This window comes from Oncorhynchus mykiss, chromosome 3, assembly GCF_057628025.1.
Source record: "Oncorhynchus mykiss isolate SJ-2025 chromosome 3, ASM5762802v1, whole genome shotgun sequence".
NCBI classification, from domain to species: Eukaryota; Metazoa; Chordata; class Actinopteri; order Salmoniformes; family Salmonidae; genus Oncorhynchus; species Oncorhynchus mykiss.
The window spans coordinates 9,685,615-9,703,344 of record NC_143024.1 but is presented as its reverse complement, the minus strand read 5'-3'; the positions used below and the strand labels follow the sequence as shown (position 1 = coordinate 9,703,344).

Sequence of the window (17,730 nt, the reverse complement as noted above, 5' to 3'; positions counted from 1 at the left end):
GTCTGTAGGAGCGATCCGTTTACGTGAACAGGATGGTGTACCTAATAAACTGACCGGTGAGTTAACTACTGTTTTATAGAGCAAGCCACAGCCACGTGACGTCTCACTGTCTGTAGGAGCGATCCGTTTACGTGAACAGGATGGTGTACCTAATAAACTGACCGGTGAGTTAACTACTGTTTTATAGAGACAGCCACGTGACGACTCACTGTCTGTAGGAGCGATCCGTTTACGTGAACAGGATGGTGTACCTAATAAACTGACCGGTGAGTTAACTACTGTTTTATTGGTCGGGCCACTGCAGTCTGTTCTCAGGTGTACAGTAACTTCAGCCTTTAAAGTTTCATTCCTAGGCCTGGATGAAGCTGCATTTCATAAAAATGTCTGAATTGCATGTCGTTCAGGACAGCAGTTGCATTTTGCATTGCTGTTATGTATCGATGTTCGTGTGATGAAATATGAGCTGTCCCACAGTTGTGTGACGTGTTTTGTCTATAAAGGTTACAAATGGCCCGCTGGTGTGAGAGAGAGAGAGAATGAATTATGGTGTAATGAATTGTCTGTCCTTGTAAGTCTCCCGTCCCTCTGGTTCCAGAGGGGGAGTGTTCTCCTGCAGGATCATCAGGGAGGATTTCAGACAGAGACACTTGTGTATTATCACAGACACACAGGATCTCTGCTGATGCAGGTCTGTCAGACGTTTAGACCTTTAGGAGAATGTCTGCTGTAAATCTGGGGAAAGGCCTAGCTGGGTGTGCAGGAAGATAAAGGAACAGCAGCACAGCTTATTTATACAACCCAGAGATTCACTTTTTCAAGGAAAAAGGTTCAATTCAGCTATATATGTTTTCTCTCTTCTCTGCCTTGCTCTTATTTAGATGGATGGTCTTAATTATGTTTTAGTGTATACTTTTTGTTTGTGTTGCCTCACATACATGAATGTTTCAACAGTGCCATCCCAAGTGGTTCACTGAGGAAATGTACCTGTAGCTAAGCCCACATATATATATATATATATATATATATATATATATATATATATATATATATATATATATATATATATATATATATATATATATTAATTACATGTACCTGTAGCTAAGCCCACATATTAATTTATATATATATGAATGAAATGTACCTGTAGCTAAGCCCACGTATACACTACCTTTCAGGGTCACTAAGAAATGTCCTTGTTTTTTTAAAGAAAAGCAAAAAAAAATTGTCCATTTCAAATTGCTCAGAAATACAGTGTAGACATTGTTAATGTTGTAAATGACTATTGTAGCTGGAAACGGTTGGTCCATTCCCCCCCCCCCCCCTCCTCCTCTCTCTCCCCCCTCCCGTCTCCAGTCCTCCTCTCTCCCTCCTCTCTCTCCCCCCTCCCGTCTCCAGTCCTCCTCTCTCCCCCCCTCCTCTCTCTCCCCCCTCCCGTCTCCAGCCCCCCGTCTCCAGTCCTCCTCTCTCCCCCCCTCCTCTCTCTCCCCCCTCCCGTCTCCAGCCCCCCGTCTCCAGTCCTCCTCTCTCTCCCCCCTCCTCTCTCCCCCCCTCCTCTCTCCCCCCCTCCTCTCTCTCCCCCCTTCCGTCTCCAGCCTCCCCCCTCCCGTCTCCAGCCCTCCTCCCCCCCTCCAGCCCTCCTCAGGTTCCTCTAGCACGTTACACCTCCATTAATGAGATGGATGCATGTCTCTAGCTGAGTTATTCCAACGGGGGGAGAATCTATCAGAGGTAATTGTGGGTAATGATCACGTCGGGGTGACATCCACCTTCTGTAGCCGTGGTGACGGATGGTGTCCCTATACAACACACATCCGTCTTCCACACACCACGGTCGTCATTTAACAGGAGTAGGACTGATTTAATTTTCACAGGGGATAGATATGTATGAAGGGATTAAGTTGGAAATGGTAGATGAGAGAAAGTCAAATATTAAGAGATTTTTACTTCTTTGGGACATTTGGATTTTTCTTCCCCTCACTTGGTTTTCTTATTGCAGAGGATGGATTTGAGTGGTGGACGGTTATGTAGGAATAACATGTCATTTTGATGGTTGGTTTGCCAATGGAAGGAGGGAGGGGCAGAGGAGGGACAGAGGAGGAGCAGGGAGGGGCAGAGGAGGAGCAGCTGGGAGCAGGGAGGGGCAGAGGAGGGACAGAGGAGGAGCAGCTGGGAGCAGGGAGGGGCAGAGGAGGGACAGAGGAGGAGCAGGGAGGGGCAGAGGAGGGGAAGAGGAGGGGCAGCTGGGAGCAGGGAGGGGCGGGGAGGGGCAGCTGGGAGCAGGGAGGGGCGGGGAGGGGCAGCTGGGAGCAGGGAGGGGCAGCTGGGAGCAGGGAGGGGCAGAGGAGGGGCAGAGGAGGAGCAGAGGAGGGGCAGAGGAGGGGGAGCAGGGAGGGGCGAGGAGGGGCAGCTGGGAGCAGGGAGGGGCAGAGGAGGGGCAGCTGGGAGCAGGGAGGGGCAGCTGGGAGCAGGGAGGGGCAGCTGGGAGCAGGGAGGGGCAGAGGAGGGACAAAGGAGGGGCAGAGGAGGGGCAGCTGGGAGCAGGGAGGGGCAGCTGGGAGCAGGGAGGGGCAGAGTGGCAGCTGGGAGCAGGGAGGGACAAAGGAGGGGCAGAGGAGGGACAGCTGGGAGCAGGGAGGGGCAGAGGAGGGACAGCTGGGAGCAGGGAGGGGCAGAGGAGGGGCAGCTGGGAGCAGGGAGGGGCAGCTGGGAGGGGGGGGCAGCTGGGAGCAGGGAGGGGCAGCTGGGAGCAGGGAGGGGCAGCTGTGAGCAGGGAGGGGCAGAGGAGGGACAAAGGAGGGGCAGAGGAGGGGCAGCTGGGAGCAGGGAGGGGCAGAGGAGGGACAGAGAAGTGGCAGGGAGGGGCAGAGGAGGGACAAAGGAGGGGCAGCTGGGAGCAGGGAGGGGCAGCTGGGAGCAGGGAGGGGCAGAGGAGGGGCAGCTGGGAGCAGGGAGGGGCAGAGGAGGGGCAGCTGGGAGCAGGGAGGGGCAGAGGAGGGGCAGCTGGGAGCAGGGAGGGGCGGGGGGGCAGCTGGGAGCAGGGAGGGGCGGGGGGGGCAGCTGGGAGCAGGGAGGGGCGGGGGGGGCAGCTGGGAGCAGGGAGGGGCAGCTGGGAGCAGGGAGGGGTGCGGGGGGGGGGCAGCTGGGAGCAGGGAGGGGTGCGGGGGGGGCAGCTGGGAGCAGGGAGGGGTGGGGGGGGGGCAGCTGGGAGCAGGGAGGGGCAGAGGCACATTTTATGTAAACTTTATTTAAAGTCCGTTAAGAACAAATTATTACTTACAATGACGGCCTACCGGGGAACAATGGGTTAACTGCCTTGTTCAGGGGCAAAAGGATAGGTTTTTACCTTGTCAGCTCAGGGATTCGATCCAGCAACCTTTCGGTTACTGGCCCAACGCTCTAACTACTAGGCTACCTGCCTTCCCCGAGCTGAGCATTCAGGGTATTAGTTCAAGGATAACACCATTTTTTTCACATGACCTAAATGATTTGCTACCAGTTGGCGATCGTGACACATCGCTCCAAGAAACCCTGAATATGTGTCACACCACAGAGTGAGGGAGGGATACGAGGAATAGAACCAGCTTGTTAAAATGTTAGGAGAATATTGCAGGGGTATATAAAGTTGTCTACAGGGGAGACTCTTTACTATCTAGAGAGGGTAAGGTAGAGGAGATATTACCATATTGCTTAATCTAGTACCTTCTATCAGATCCACCCAAGTGTCTCTAGGGGATAGGGGTAAATAGAGGGGTTGTTTCTGGACAGGGTCATAGAGAACAGACCTGAGGGGTTTTGTACAAAGAAGAATCAATTATTTAGCCAGCTAACTTTAATGAACAACCAGAAATATCTATTGTTTTTCAGTTTCATTAAGAAAGCTAAACTTATGTGTTTTTGGATGTTGGGTAAATTAGACCATGCCCGTTTTCAAGCATATACTTCTAAAAACAAAGGAGGGAAGTTAGCTGGCTGACTCATTGATCCTGCTCAGTAGTATCCCCGTCTGGACCTAACAGGATCTCCACTGGTCACCACTGGAGACATATCAAAGGTTCAATGATGGACCTCAACCTTGTTCTTCTCCAGAGATGTAACCATGACAACCCTGCTCCAACTGTCTTATATCAAATGTCTGTGTTAGTGTCCCAAATGGCACCCTATTCCCCAGATAGTGCGCTAGGATACCCTATATAGTTCAATAGGATTCCCTATATAGTGATCTAGGATTCCCTGTATAGTGATCTAGGATTCCCTATATAGTTCAATAGGATTCCCTGTATAGTGATCTAGGAATCCTTATATATTGATCTAGGATTCCCTGTATAGTGATCTAGGATTCCCTGTATCGTGATCTAGGATTCCCTGTATCGTGATCTAGGATTCCCTGTATAGTGCGTTAGGATTCCCTATATAGTGCGCTAGGATTCCCTATATAGTTCAATTGGATTCCCTATATAGTTCAATAGGATTCCCTGTATAGTGATCTAGGATTCCCTATATAGTGCGCTAGGATTCCCTATATAGTTCAATTGGATTCCCTATATAGTTCAATTGGATTCCCTATATAGTTCAATAGGATTCCCTGTATAGTGCGCTAGGATACCCTATATAGTGATCTAGGATTCCCTATATAGTGATCTAGGATTCCCTATATAGTGATCTAGGATCCCCTATATAGTGCACTAGTGTGCCATTAGGGACTGAATCTGAGTAGCCTATCCAAGCGCTGGATCCAGAGTCCACTCTTCTTCTATCTTCCTCTTCTTCCTCCAGATAGTGAAGCTGGCAGTGTACGGGATGCTGCCTAGGAACCTCTCCAGAAGGACCATGATGCAACGGCTACACCTCTTCCCTGAAGATGTGAGACTTGTCTTTTAAGACTTTCACATCTAATATGTGTGAAAATGAAATGAGAAGTTTTAGTAAAAAGAATGACGCCACACACGACACCTCTTCCCTGAAGATAAAATAACTGGTCTTTATTCTCCCGTTGTGGACTGAATATGTCTTGACATGTTGATTTGATTGATTTGAATTTGTTTAATCATCTTAAATGATGACACATTCAGCCAAGAACATGCAGAACGGACATAGAAATATCAGCGATAACACAAGTCTGACTTGTTTCCAATTAACACAAGTCTGACTTGTTTCCAATTAACACAAGTCTGACTTGTTTCCAATAAACACAAGTCTGACTTGTTTCCAATAAACATAAGTCTGACTTGTTTCCAATCAACGCAAGTCTGACTTGTTTGCAATCAACGCAAGTCTGACTTGTTTCCAATAAACGCAAGTCTGACTTGTTTCCAATAAACGCAAGTCTGACTTGTTTCCAATAAACGCGAGTCTGACTTGTTTCCAATAAACGCGAGTCTGACTTGTTTCCAATAAACGCGAGTCTGACTTGTTTCCAATCAACGCGAGTCTGACTTGTTTCCAATCAACGCGAGTCTGACTTGTTTCCAATAAACGCGAGTCTGACTTGTTTCCAATAAACGCGAGTCTGACTTGTTTCCAATAAACGCGAGTCTGACTTGTTTCCAATTAACGCGAGTCTGACTTGTTTCCAATTAACGCAAGTCTGACTTGTTTCCAATAAACGCAAGTCTGACTTGTTTCCAATAAACGGCAAGATTGACTTGTTTCCAATAAACGCAAGTCTGACTTGTTTCCAATCAACGCGAGTCTGACTTGTTTCCAATCAACGCGAGTCTGACTTGTTTCCAATAAACGCGAGTCTGACTTGTTTCCAATCAACGCGAGTCTGACTTGTTTCCAATCAACGCGAGTCTGACTTGTTTCCAATAAACGCGAGTCTGACTTGTTTCCAATAAACGCGAGTCTGACTTGTTTCCAATAAACGCGAGTCTGACTTGTTTCCAATTAACGCGAGTCTGACTTGTTTCCAATTAACGCAAGTCTGACTTGTTTCCAATAAACGCAAGTCTGACTTGTTTCCAATAAACGGCAAGATTGACTTGTTTCCAATAAACGCAAGTCTGACTTGTTTCCAATAAACGCAAGTCTGACTTGTTTCCATTGTGGTAAAGCATTTAGACAAGTCTAGTCTAACTCTAGCTTCTCATTATACGGTATATAAATATAAGTCTTATTTTCCATTGATTTGCACCTCTCTCTAACCCAGGTGTGTTTTCCCTCTGAAAAGTGAAGACACCTACAAACCTAAGACTGTGTTCCTGTCCCTGGCTAGAGCCTAGGTGCCATACAGATCCATGAAATGACTGTTGTATGTAATTGTATGGCAGGATCTTCCTGAGGACATCCTTCTAAACCTGACAGAGGAGCTGCCTCAGCCCAGAGAGATCCCTCGCAGGCTGAATGAGTACAGCCAGGAGGAGCGAGAAGCCTTCCCCACTCTGTGGACCCCGTGAGTACCTTCTTCTCCCAGTCTTCCTCCATGGATACATATGTGCAAACACACACACACCCTTTCTCTCACATCTTCACACACACCATCCTTAATCACACCCACATATCCTCACACACACACAGCTCTCTCCACCCCAGCCTGTGCTGAATCTCTAGCTCATTTAGAACAACCTGGTTTATAGAGGAACAGACTGGTTTATAGAGGAACAGCCTGGTTTATAGAGGAACCGCCTGGTTTATAGAGGAACCGCCTGGTTTATAGAGGAACAGACTGATTTATAGAGGAACAGACTGGTTTATAGAGGAACAGACTGGTTTATAGAGGAACAGACTGATTTATAGAGGAACAGACTGATTTATAGAGGAACAGACTGGTTTATAGTGGAACAGACTGGTTTATAGAGGAACAGACTGGTTTATAGAGGAACAGCCTGGTTTATAGAGGAACAGCCTGGTTTATAGAGGAACAGACTGGTTTATAGAGGAACAGACTGGTTTATAGAGGAACAGACCCATACCATAGTTCCATTACAGACTGCTGTGTTCCTTCAGCCATGGCAGTGATCCATCGTTCCTCAAGTCCACAGCCTGCTATTCATATCAGCCGTGACGCAGTTAAATGCCTTATGATACTGCTCTCTACCAGAGCGGACAAATCTTTAAGCATTTTATGACCTAAATGTTACGCTAGCTTTAGCTTACCACAAACATTCAAATAACTAGTAGAAACCCAAAATAATGATTTAGTGAAGAACGGGATAAAACCTTTGTGTGTGTGTGTGTTGGTGTGAAACCTACTTCTGTTATTACCGGTAAGTAAGGATGGGAGAAGTATAGCACCGTCTTCCTCTTTATTGATGTGAGAAACGGCTTCCTGTTACCGGCCTGACAAATGACTCCATTATGATAAAGAGTCGAAACGCGATCGGTCATGTTTCTGTAGAGTTAAGTAAGTGTATGGCTCAATGAGGGGGAAATGGTGGGTCTGGGGCCATGGACTGACCTCTCATACACACACACACACACACACACACACACGCTGTAGAGTTAAGTAAGTGTATGGCTCAATGAGGGGGAAATGGTGGGTCTGGGGCCATGGACTGACCTCTCATACACACACACACACACACGCTGTAGAGTTAAGTAAGTGTATGGCTCAATGAGGGGGAAATGGTGGGTCTGGGGCCATGGACTGACCTCTCATACACACACACACACACACGCTGTAGAGTTAAGTAAGTGTATGGCTCAATGAGGGGGAAATGGTGGGTCTGGGGCCATGGACTGACCTCTCATACACACACACACACACACACACACACTGTAGAGTTAAGTAAGTGTATGGCTCAATGAGGGGGAAATGGTGGGTCTGGGGCCATGGACTGACCTCTCATACACACACACACAACACACACACACACGCTGTAGAGTTAAGTAAGTGTATGGCTCAATGAGGGGGAAATGGTGGGTCTGGGGCCATGGACTGACCTCTCATACACACACACACACACACACACACACACACACGCTGTAGAGTTAAGTAAGTGTATGGCTCAATGAGGGGGAAATGGTGGGTCTGGGGCCATGGACTGACCTCTCATACACACACACACACACACGCTGTAGAGTTAAGTAAGTGTATGGCTCAATGAGGGGGAAATGGTGGGTCTGGGGCCATGGACTGACCTCTCATACACACACACACAACACACACACACACACTGTAGAGTTAAGTAAGTGTATGGCTCAATGAGGGGGAAATGGTGGGTCTGGGGCCATGGACTGACCTCTCATACACACACACACAACACACACACACACGCTGTAGAGTTAAGTAAGTGTATGGCTCAATGAGGGGGAAATGGTGGGTCTGGGGCCATGGACTGACCTCTCATACACACACACACACACACACACACGCTGTAGAGTTAAGTAAGTGTATGGCTCAATGAGGGGGAAATGGTGGGTCTGGGGCCATGGACTGACCTCTCATACACACACACACACACACACGCTGTAGAGTTAAGTAAGTGTATGGCTCAATGAGGGGGAAATGGTGGGTCTGGGGCCATGGACTGACCTCTCATACACACACACACGCTGTAGAGTTAAGTAAGTGTATGGCTCAATGAGGGGGAAATGGTGGGTCTGGGGCCATGGACTGACCTCTCATACACACACACACACACACACGCTGTAGAGTTAAGTAAGTGTATGGCTCAATGAGGGGGAAATGGTGGGTCTGGGGCCATGGACTGACCTCTCATACACACACACACGCTGTAGAGTTAAGTAAGTGTATGGCTCAGTGAGGGGGAAATGGTGGGTCTGGGGCCATGGACTGACCTCTCATACACACACACACACACACGCTGTAGAGTTAAGTAAGTGTATGGCTCAATGAGGGGGAAATGGTGGGTCTGGGGCCATGGACTGACCTCTCATACACACACACACACACACGCTGTAGAGTTAAGTAAGTGTATGGCTCAATGAGGGGGAAATGGTGGGTCTGGGGCCATGGACTGACCTCTCATACACACACACACACACACACTGTAGAGTTAAGTAAGTGTATGGCTCAATGAGGGGGAAATGGTGGGTCTGGGGCCATGGACTGACCTCTCATACACACACACACACACACACACACACACACACACACACGCTGTAGAGTTAAGTAAGTGTATGGCTCAATGAGGGGGAAATGGTGGGTCTGGGGCCATGGACTGACCTCTCATACACACACACACACACACACACACACACACACACACACACACACACACACACACACACACACACACGCTGTAGAGTTAAGTAAGTGTATGGCTCAATGAGGGGGAAATGGTGGGTCTGGGGCCATGGACTGACCTCTCATACACACACACACACACACACACACACACGCTGTAGAGTTAAGTAAGTGTATGGCTCAATGAGGGGGAAATGGTGGGTCTGGGGCCATGGACTGACCTCTCATACACACACACACACACACGCTGTAGAGTTAAGTAAGTGTATGGCTCAATGAGGGGGAAATGGTGGGTCTGGGGCCATGGACTGACCTCTCATACACACACACACACACACACACTGTAGAGTGGTGACTGAGGACTCAAGATGGAACCCCGTTGGGATTGTTGCTGATTCTCTCAAGATTGAGACTGTGAACCTCCACTTTTTCAAACACTTGACACCCCACGTGTGTTAATGCACTTAAGATCTTTCCTTTTAAAGTCGTATTGAAACACTAGAGAGGTACTCCGTAATCGAATTCATGCTAACTTTTTTACGAGGCCAGTAATTCACCCCAATGAGCAGTGGAACCGAGGAGGGTTTTATAGAGAGCAGTATGTTTATATGGGGTTTCTCTAGTAACCACCGCAGTGATTGGTCAGGACGACCCTACAGAGCATGTCCATTAAAACACATCACACAGGAAATAGACACTGACGTGATAATGAGACGGCCAGAACAGCCACTACATTACTTCCTGTCTGTAAATGAAAGGAAATTTGGAGTTTTCAACCTGACAGAAAACAGTGACATTCCAGAGTTCCGTGACATCATTCTTGTAGTGTAATGTTTGGCGTACTGGGAGAAGGCTGCTGCTGCTGAGGTTCAGGGGGAATCTGCGATTCTGATCACGCATACTCAAATGGACTGCAGCTATAACTCACTTGGAATAACACAGAAGGGAGAAATGAAGCTTAACAGTGACTTGATGTAGTGTTTATAGGGTGTTAACTGGTGTCGTGGTTACAGGGTGTTAACTGGTGTAGTGGTTATAGGGTGTTAACTGGTGTAGTGGTTACAGGGTGGTTATAGGGTGTTAACTGGTGTAGTGGTTATAGGGTGTTAACTAGTGTAGTGGTTATAGGGTGCTAACTGGTGTAGTGGTTACAGGGTGTTAACTGGTGTAGTGGTTACAGGGTGGTTATAGGGTGTTAACTGGTGTAGTGGTTACAGGGTGGTTATAGGGTGTTAAATGGTGTAGTGGTTATAGGGTGTTAACTGGTGTAGTGGTTACAGGGTGGTTATAGGGTGTTAACTGGTGTAGTGGTTACAGGGTGTTAACGGGTGTAGTTGTTATAGGGTGGTTACAGGGTGTTAACTGGTGTAGTGGTTATAGGGTGTTAACTGGTGTAGTGGTTATAGGGTGTTAACTGGTGTAGTGGTTATAGGGTGTTAACTGGTGTAGTGGTTACAGGGTGTTAACTGGTGTAGTGGTTACAGGGTGTTAACTGATGTAGTGGTTATAGGGTGTTAACTGGTGTCGTGGTTACAGGGTGTTAACTGGTGTAGTGGTTATAGGGTGTTAACTGGTGTAGTGGTTATAGGGTGTTAACTGGTGTAGTGTTTATAGGGTGTTAACTGGTGTAGTGGTTACAGGGTGTTAACTGGTGTAGTGGTTATAGGGTGTTAACTGGTGTAGTGGTTATAGGGTGTTAACTGGTGTCATGGTTACAGGGTGTTAACTGGTGTAGTGGTTATAGGGTGTTAACTGGTGTAGTGGTTATAGGGTGTTAACTGGTGTAGTGGTTACAGGGTGTTAACTGGTGTAGTGGTTATAGGGTGTTAACTGGTGTAGTGGTTAACTGGTGTAGTGGTTATAGGGTGTTAACTGGTGTAGTGGTTACAGGGAGTTAACAGGAGGAGACTGAGAACTGAGTCGGTGGTGTCTGTGTGTGAGAATAGAGGAGTGTTCGGCCGCCAGCACTGAGGAGAGAAATCACTCTTCTAGTTTGTTTCCACAGCAGGAGAGGAGAAGGGAACTATCAAAATAACAACTACTGTACTTAGTTTTATAGCATCATGTTGATGTTCTATAGCTAGGATAGCATCATGTTGTTGATGTTCTATAGCTAGGATAGCATCATGTTGTTGATGTTCTATAGCTAGGATAGCATCATGTTGTTGGTGTTCTATAGCTAGGATAGCATCATGTTGTTGATGTTTTATAGCTTGGATAGCATCATGTTGTTGATGTTCTATAGCTAGGATAGCATCATGTTGTTGGTGTTCTATAGCTAGGATAGCATCATACTGTTGATGTCCTAGTTGCAATTTGTCTCATTGTCATCCGTCTGCAATCTACTGAGATGGGTCTACTCTAAGCTAAGACAAGCTCTATGGTTTCTGGAATCCACTCTGATTAGTGGCTGGTTTTTGCTCAGACATTCTCACCGACTGCCTCTGTGGCTCAGTGTAAACAATCTCTGAATAAATAGTCTGGTTAGATTTGCAAGCCCCGGTAAGCCTAATAGAAATGGGATTGGCATTATCGTAAATATGTATTTACCTCATGTAGTCCGTGGCGGGTTGAGACAGCCAGGCCCACTATATTCTCCCACAGGAGTGAAGTATGATGTGTCACAGTGAGTAGCTCTGCCCCTGATTCAGTGGCACTTTTCCACTTTTGTTAATGTGGTGAGGCACGTTGCCCAGCCAAGGCTACGGTGCCAGGCTCAGTCACTGTGAGGGATGGTCTGCCAGCCTCCCTGCCCTGAAACATAGCCTGCTATACTGTGGCCTTCATTTCTAACCCACTGTGAGCTATACTGTAGCTAGGGAGGCTGCCTCACTGTGAAGGATGGCTAGCTAGACCTGCCCTGAACCACAGGCTGCTATACTGTGGCCTCACTGTGAAGGATGGCTAGCTAGACCTGCCCTGAACCGCAGGCTGCTATACTGTGGCCTCACTGTGAAGGATGGCTAGCTAGACCTGCCCTGAACCGCAGGCTGCTATACTGTGGCCTCATTGTTAAGGATGGCTAGCTAGACCTGCCCTGAACCGCAGGTTGCTATACTGTGGCCTCACTGTGAAGGATGGCTAGCTAGACCTGCCCTGAACCGCAGGCTGCTATACTGTGGCCTCACTGTGAAGGATGGCTAGCTAGACCTGCCCTGAACCGCAGGCTGCTATACTGTGGCCTCATTGTTAAGGATGGCTAGCTAGACCTGCCCTGAACCGCAGGCTGCTATACTGTAGCCTCACTGTGAAGGATGGATAGCTAGACCTGCCCTGAACCGCAGGCTGCTATACTGTGGCCTCACTGTGAAGGATGGCTAGCTAGACCTGCCCTGAACCGTAGGCTGCTATACTGTGTCCTCACTGTGAAGGATGGATAGCTAGACCTGCCCTGAACCGCAGGCTGCTATACTGTGGCCTCACTGTGAAGGATGGCTAGCTAGACCTGCCCTGAACCGCAGGCTGCTATACTGTGGCCTCACTGTGAAGGATGGATAGCTAGACCTGCCCTGAACCGCAGGCTGCTATACTGTGGCCTCACTGTGAAGGATGGCTAGCTAGACCTGCCCTGAACCGCAGGCTGCTATACTGTGGCCTCACTGTGAAGGATGGATCGCTAGACCTGCCCTGAACCGCAGGCTGCTATACTGTGGCCTCACTGTGAAGGATGGCTAGCTAGACCTGCCCTGAACCGCAGGCTGCTATACTGTGGCCTCACTGTGAAGGATGGCTAGCTAGACCTGCCCTGAACCGCAGGCTGCTATACTGTGGCCTCACTGTGAAGGATGGCTAGCTAGACCTGCCCTGAACCGCAGGCTGCTATACTGTGGCCTCACTGTGAAGGATGGCTAGCTAGACCTGCCCTGAACCGCAGACTGCTATACTGTGGCCTCACTGTGAAGGATGGCTAGCTAGACCTGCCCTGAACCGCAGGCTGCTATACTGTGGCCTCACTGTGAAGGATGGCTAGCTAGACCTGCCCTGAACCGCAGGCTGCTATACTGTGGCCTCATTGTTAAGGATGGCTAGCTAGACCTGCCCTGAACCGCAGGCTGCTATACTGTAGCCTCACTGTGAAGGATGGCTAGCTAGACCTGCCCTGAACCGCAGGCTGCTATACTGTAGCCTCACTGTGAAGGATGGATAGCTAGACCTGCCCTGAACCGCAGGCTGCTATACTGTGGCCTCACTGTGAAGGATGGCTAGCTAGACCTGCCCTGAACCGTAGGCTGCTATACTGTGTCCTCACTGTGAAGGATGGATAGCTAGACCTGCCCTGAACCGCAGGCTGCTATACTGTGGCCTCACTGTGAAGGATGGCTAGCTAGACCTGCCCTGAACCGCAGGCTGCTATACTGTGGCCTCACTGTGAAGGATGGATAGCTAGACCTGCCCTGAACCGCAGGCTGCTATACTGTGGCCTCACTGTGAAGGATGGCTAGCTAGACCTGCCCTGAACCGCAGGCTGCTATACTGTGGCCTCACTGTGAAGGATGGATCGCTAGACCTGCCCTGAACCGCAGGCTGCTATACTGTGGCCTCACTGTGAAGGATGGCTAGCTAGACCTGCCCTGAACCGCAGGCTGCTATACTGTGGCCTCACTGTGAAGGATGGCTAGCTAGACCTGCCCTGAACCGCAGGCTGCTATACTGTGGCCTCACTGTGAAGGATGGCTAGCTAGACCTGCCCTGAACCGCAGGCTGCTATACTGTGGCCTCACTGTGAAGGATGGCTAGCTAGACCTGCCCTGAACCGCAGACTGCTATACTGTGGCCTCACTGTGAAGGATGGCTAGCTAGACCTGCCCTGAACCGCAGGCTGCTATACTGTGGCCTCACTGTGAAGGATGGCTAGCTAGACCTGCCCTGAACCGCAGGCTGCTATACTGTGGCCTCATTGTTAAGGATGGCTAGCTAGACCTGCCCTGAACCGCAGGCTGCTATACTGTAGCCTCACTGTGAAGGATGGCTAGCTAGACCTGCCCTGAACCGCAGGTTGCTATACTGTGGCCTCACTGTGAAGGATGGCTAGCTAGACCTGCCCTGAACCGCAGGTTGCTATACTGTGGCCTCACTGTGAAGGATGGCTAGCTAGACCTTCCCTGAACCGCAGGCTGCTATACTGTGGCCTCACTGTGAAGGATGGCTAGCTAGACCTGCCCTGAACCGCAGGCTGCTATACTGTAGCCTCACTTTGAAGGATGGCTAGCTAGACCTGCCCTGAAGGAGGAGCCCCAGACGTACAGTCACTAGCTATAGAAAGGAGGAGCCCCAGACGTACAGTCACTAGCTATTGAAAGGAGGAGCCCCAGACGTACAGTCACTAGCTATAGAAAGGATACACCTGTACCCGACCGCGTTTTCCCAGTTGATTGCCTTTCCGTCTGGAATGTATATGATCTATATAATCTACTCCTCCATTTCAACGTGAAAAGCCTGTCTAGACATATGTATCACACTTATAGCCTACATTTCAATCAACACTAACCCTGTAGCTAACCCAGCTCACTCAAATTAATTACATTCATGGAATTTCTTTTTTTTGGTTTAGCGAGCAATATTTTCCAAAAGAAGATTAAATTGACATTTGTCACGACCCTCACGTTTTTCCATCCAGTGAGGAAATGTAGCCTTTTATTTAATTCCCCTCACTTTGCGTGCGAATATCATCAATCTCAAGTTAATTGTCCCAATCCTACCTTTCTCATGACATTACACAAAGTCTGTGTCCCAAAAAGGCACCCTTTTCCCTATGAAGTGCCCTACTTTTGACCTGGGCCCTTTTATAAAGGGAACCGGGTGCCATTTTGGAACGTGTCATTCAAGGTAAGAGCAGAACATGTGTCCTAAAGCTGTGTTCTATTAGGGTTTTTTACTGCTGCTGAGAAGTGCTGTTTTTAATACGAAGACCAACTTAAAGGAGGAGACTTTATGAAACTTGTTAACAATCCTTTTTTTAAAAGATGTTTTTTTTATTTTCTCAAAGACTTGAGCCGAGACGGTCCTTTTCTTTCAAATGAAAACGTTGAGATGAATAGTGTGATGTCTGGTGGGTGAAACATCACCTCAGGGGGTTTCCATTTTAAAATAAGGAGTAGGCTCCAAGTTTAAATCTTTATACAGTAACACCGTGTTCAAGGAACACTCCACGTTCAGAAAGAGGGGGACAATAAAAACCCTAAATGTAATTGATGATAGAACACATTTTAATGATCTAGACTTGGAAACAAAACAGTGATTTTTATCTGTCAACCTGTCCTATACAGACGGGAGTCTGAGAAAGAATAGGGAATCTGTTTCAGGCAACAACTCCACTTTGTAAACTACATTTCCCATAGTACTCTGCTCATCAGTGTATCTCACCCTAGCAGTCATCAGAATATAGTCCTGTCAGGACACTGTCAGCCCTAGCAGTCATCAGTATATAGCCCTGTCAGGACACTGTCAGCCCTAGCAGTCATCGGTATATAGTCCTGTCCACCCTAGCAGTCATCAGTATATAGTCCTGTCAGGACACCCTAGCAGTCATCAGTATATAGTCCTGTCAGGACACTGTCAGCCCTAGCAGTCATCGGTATATAGTCCTGTCCACCCTAGCAGTCATCAGTATATAGTCCTGTCAGGACAGTGTCCGCCCTAGCAGTCATCAGTATATAGTCCTGTCAGGACACAGGACACCCTAGCAGTCATCAGTATATAGTCCTGTCAGGACAGTGTCAGCCCTAGCAGTCATCAGTATATAGTACTGTCAGCCCTAGCAGTCATCAGTATATAGTCCTGTCAGGACAGTGTCAGCCCTAGCAGTCATCAGTATATAGTCCTGTCAGCCCTAGCAGTCATCAGTATATAGTCTTGTCAGGACACTGTCACCCCTAGCAGTCATCAGTATATAGTACTGTCAGCCCTAGCAGTCATCAGTATATAGTCCTGTCAGGACAGTGTCAGCCCTAGCAGTCATCAGTATATAGTCCTGTCCGCCCTAGCAGTCATCAGTATATAGTCTTGTCAGGACACTGTCACCCCTAGCAGTCATCAGTATATAGTCCTGTCAGGACAGTGTCCACCCTAGCAGTCATCAGTATATAGTCCTGTCAGGACAAGCAGTCATCAGTATATAGTCCTGTCAGGACAGTGTCCACCCTAGCAGTCATCAGAATATAGTCCTGTCAGGACAGTGTCAGCCCTAGCAGTCATCAGTATATAGTACTGTCAGCCCTAGCAGTCATCAGTATATAGTCCTGTCAGGACAGTGTCAGCCCTAGCAGTCATCAGTATATAGTCCTGTCAGGACAGTGTCAGCCCTAGCAGTCATCAGTATATAGTACTGTCAGCCCTAGCAGTCATCGGTATATAGTCCTGTCAGGACAGTGTCAGCCCTAGCAGTCATCAGTATATAGTCCTGTCCACCCTAGCAGTCATCAGTATATAGTCATATCAGGACACTGTCCGCCCTAGCAGTCATCAGTATATAGTCCTATCAGGACAGTGTCCACCCTAGCAGTCATCAGAATACTGTCCACCCTAGCAGTCATCAGTAAACAGTGATTTTTATCTGTCAACCTGTCCTATACAGACGGGAGTCTGAGAAAGAATAGGGAATCTGTTTCAGGCAACAACCACTTTGTAAACTACATTTCCCATAGTACTCTGCTCATCAGTGTATCTCACCCTAGCAGTCATCAGAATATAGTCCTGTCAGGACACTGTCAGCCCTAGCAGTCATCAGTATATAGCCCTGTCAGGACACTGTCAGCCCTAGCAGTCATCGGTATATAGTCCTGTCCACCCTAGCAGTCATCAGTATATAGTCCTGTCAGGACACCCTAGCAGTCATCAGTATATAGTCCTGTCAGGACACTGTCAGCCCTAGCAGTCATCGGTATATAGTCCTGTCCACCCTAGCAGTCATCAGTATATAGTCCTGTCAGGACAGTGTCCGCCCTAGCAGTCATCAGTATATAGTCCTGTCAGGACACAGGACACCCTAGCAGTCATCAGTATATAGTCCTGTCAGGACAGTGTCAGCCCTAGCAGTCATCAGTATATAGTCCTGTCAGCCCTAGCAGTCATCAGTATATAGTCTTGTCAGGACACTGTCACCCCTAGCAGTCATCAGTATATAGTACTGTCAGCCCTAGCAGTCATCAGTATATAGTCCTGTCAGGACAGTGTCAGCCCTAGCAGTCATCAGTATATAGTCCTGTCCGCCCTAGCAGTCATCAGTATATAGTCTTGTCAGGACACTGTCACCCCTAGCAGTCATCAGTATATAGTCCTGTCAGGACAGTGTCCACCCTAGCAGTCATCAGTATATAGTCCTGTCAGGACAAGCAGTCATCAGTATATAGTCCTGTCAGGACAGTGTCCACCCTAGCAGTCATCAGAATATAGTCCTGTCAGGACAGTGTCAGCCCTAGCAGTCATCAGTATATAGTACTGTCAGCCCTAGCAGTCATCAGTATATAGTCCTGTCAGGACAGTGTCAGCCCTAGCAGTCATCAGTATATAGTCCTGTCAGGACAGTGTCAGCCCTAGCAGTCATCAGTATATAGTACTGTCAGCCCTAGCAGTCATCGGTA

General features: G+C 48.3%; 1 protein-coding gene across 1 annotated transcript in view; it reads left to right on the top strand.

The window, feature by feature from the left end:
* The window catches only part of LOC149984315 (large ribosomal subunit protein uL13m-like), a 29,630-nt gene that overhangs the window by 10,265 nt on the left and 1,635 nt on the right, over positions 1-17,730 (top strand). The window contains exons 5-6 of the mRNA XM_090219972.1: positions 4,777-4,863; positions 6,273-6,394. Coding sequence (XP_090076098.1) covers positions 4,777-4,863; positions 6,273-6,394 — 209 coding nt within the window. The remainder of the gene's footprint in view (positions 1-4,776; positions 4,864-6,272; positions 6,395-17,730) is intronic.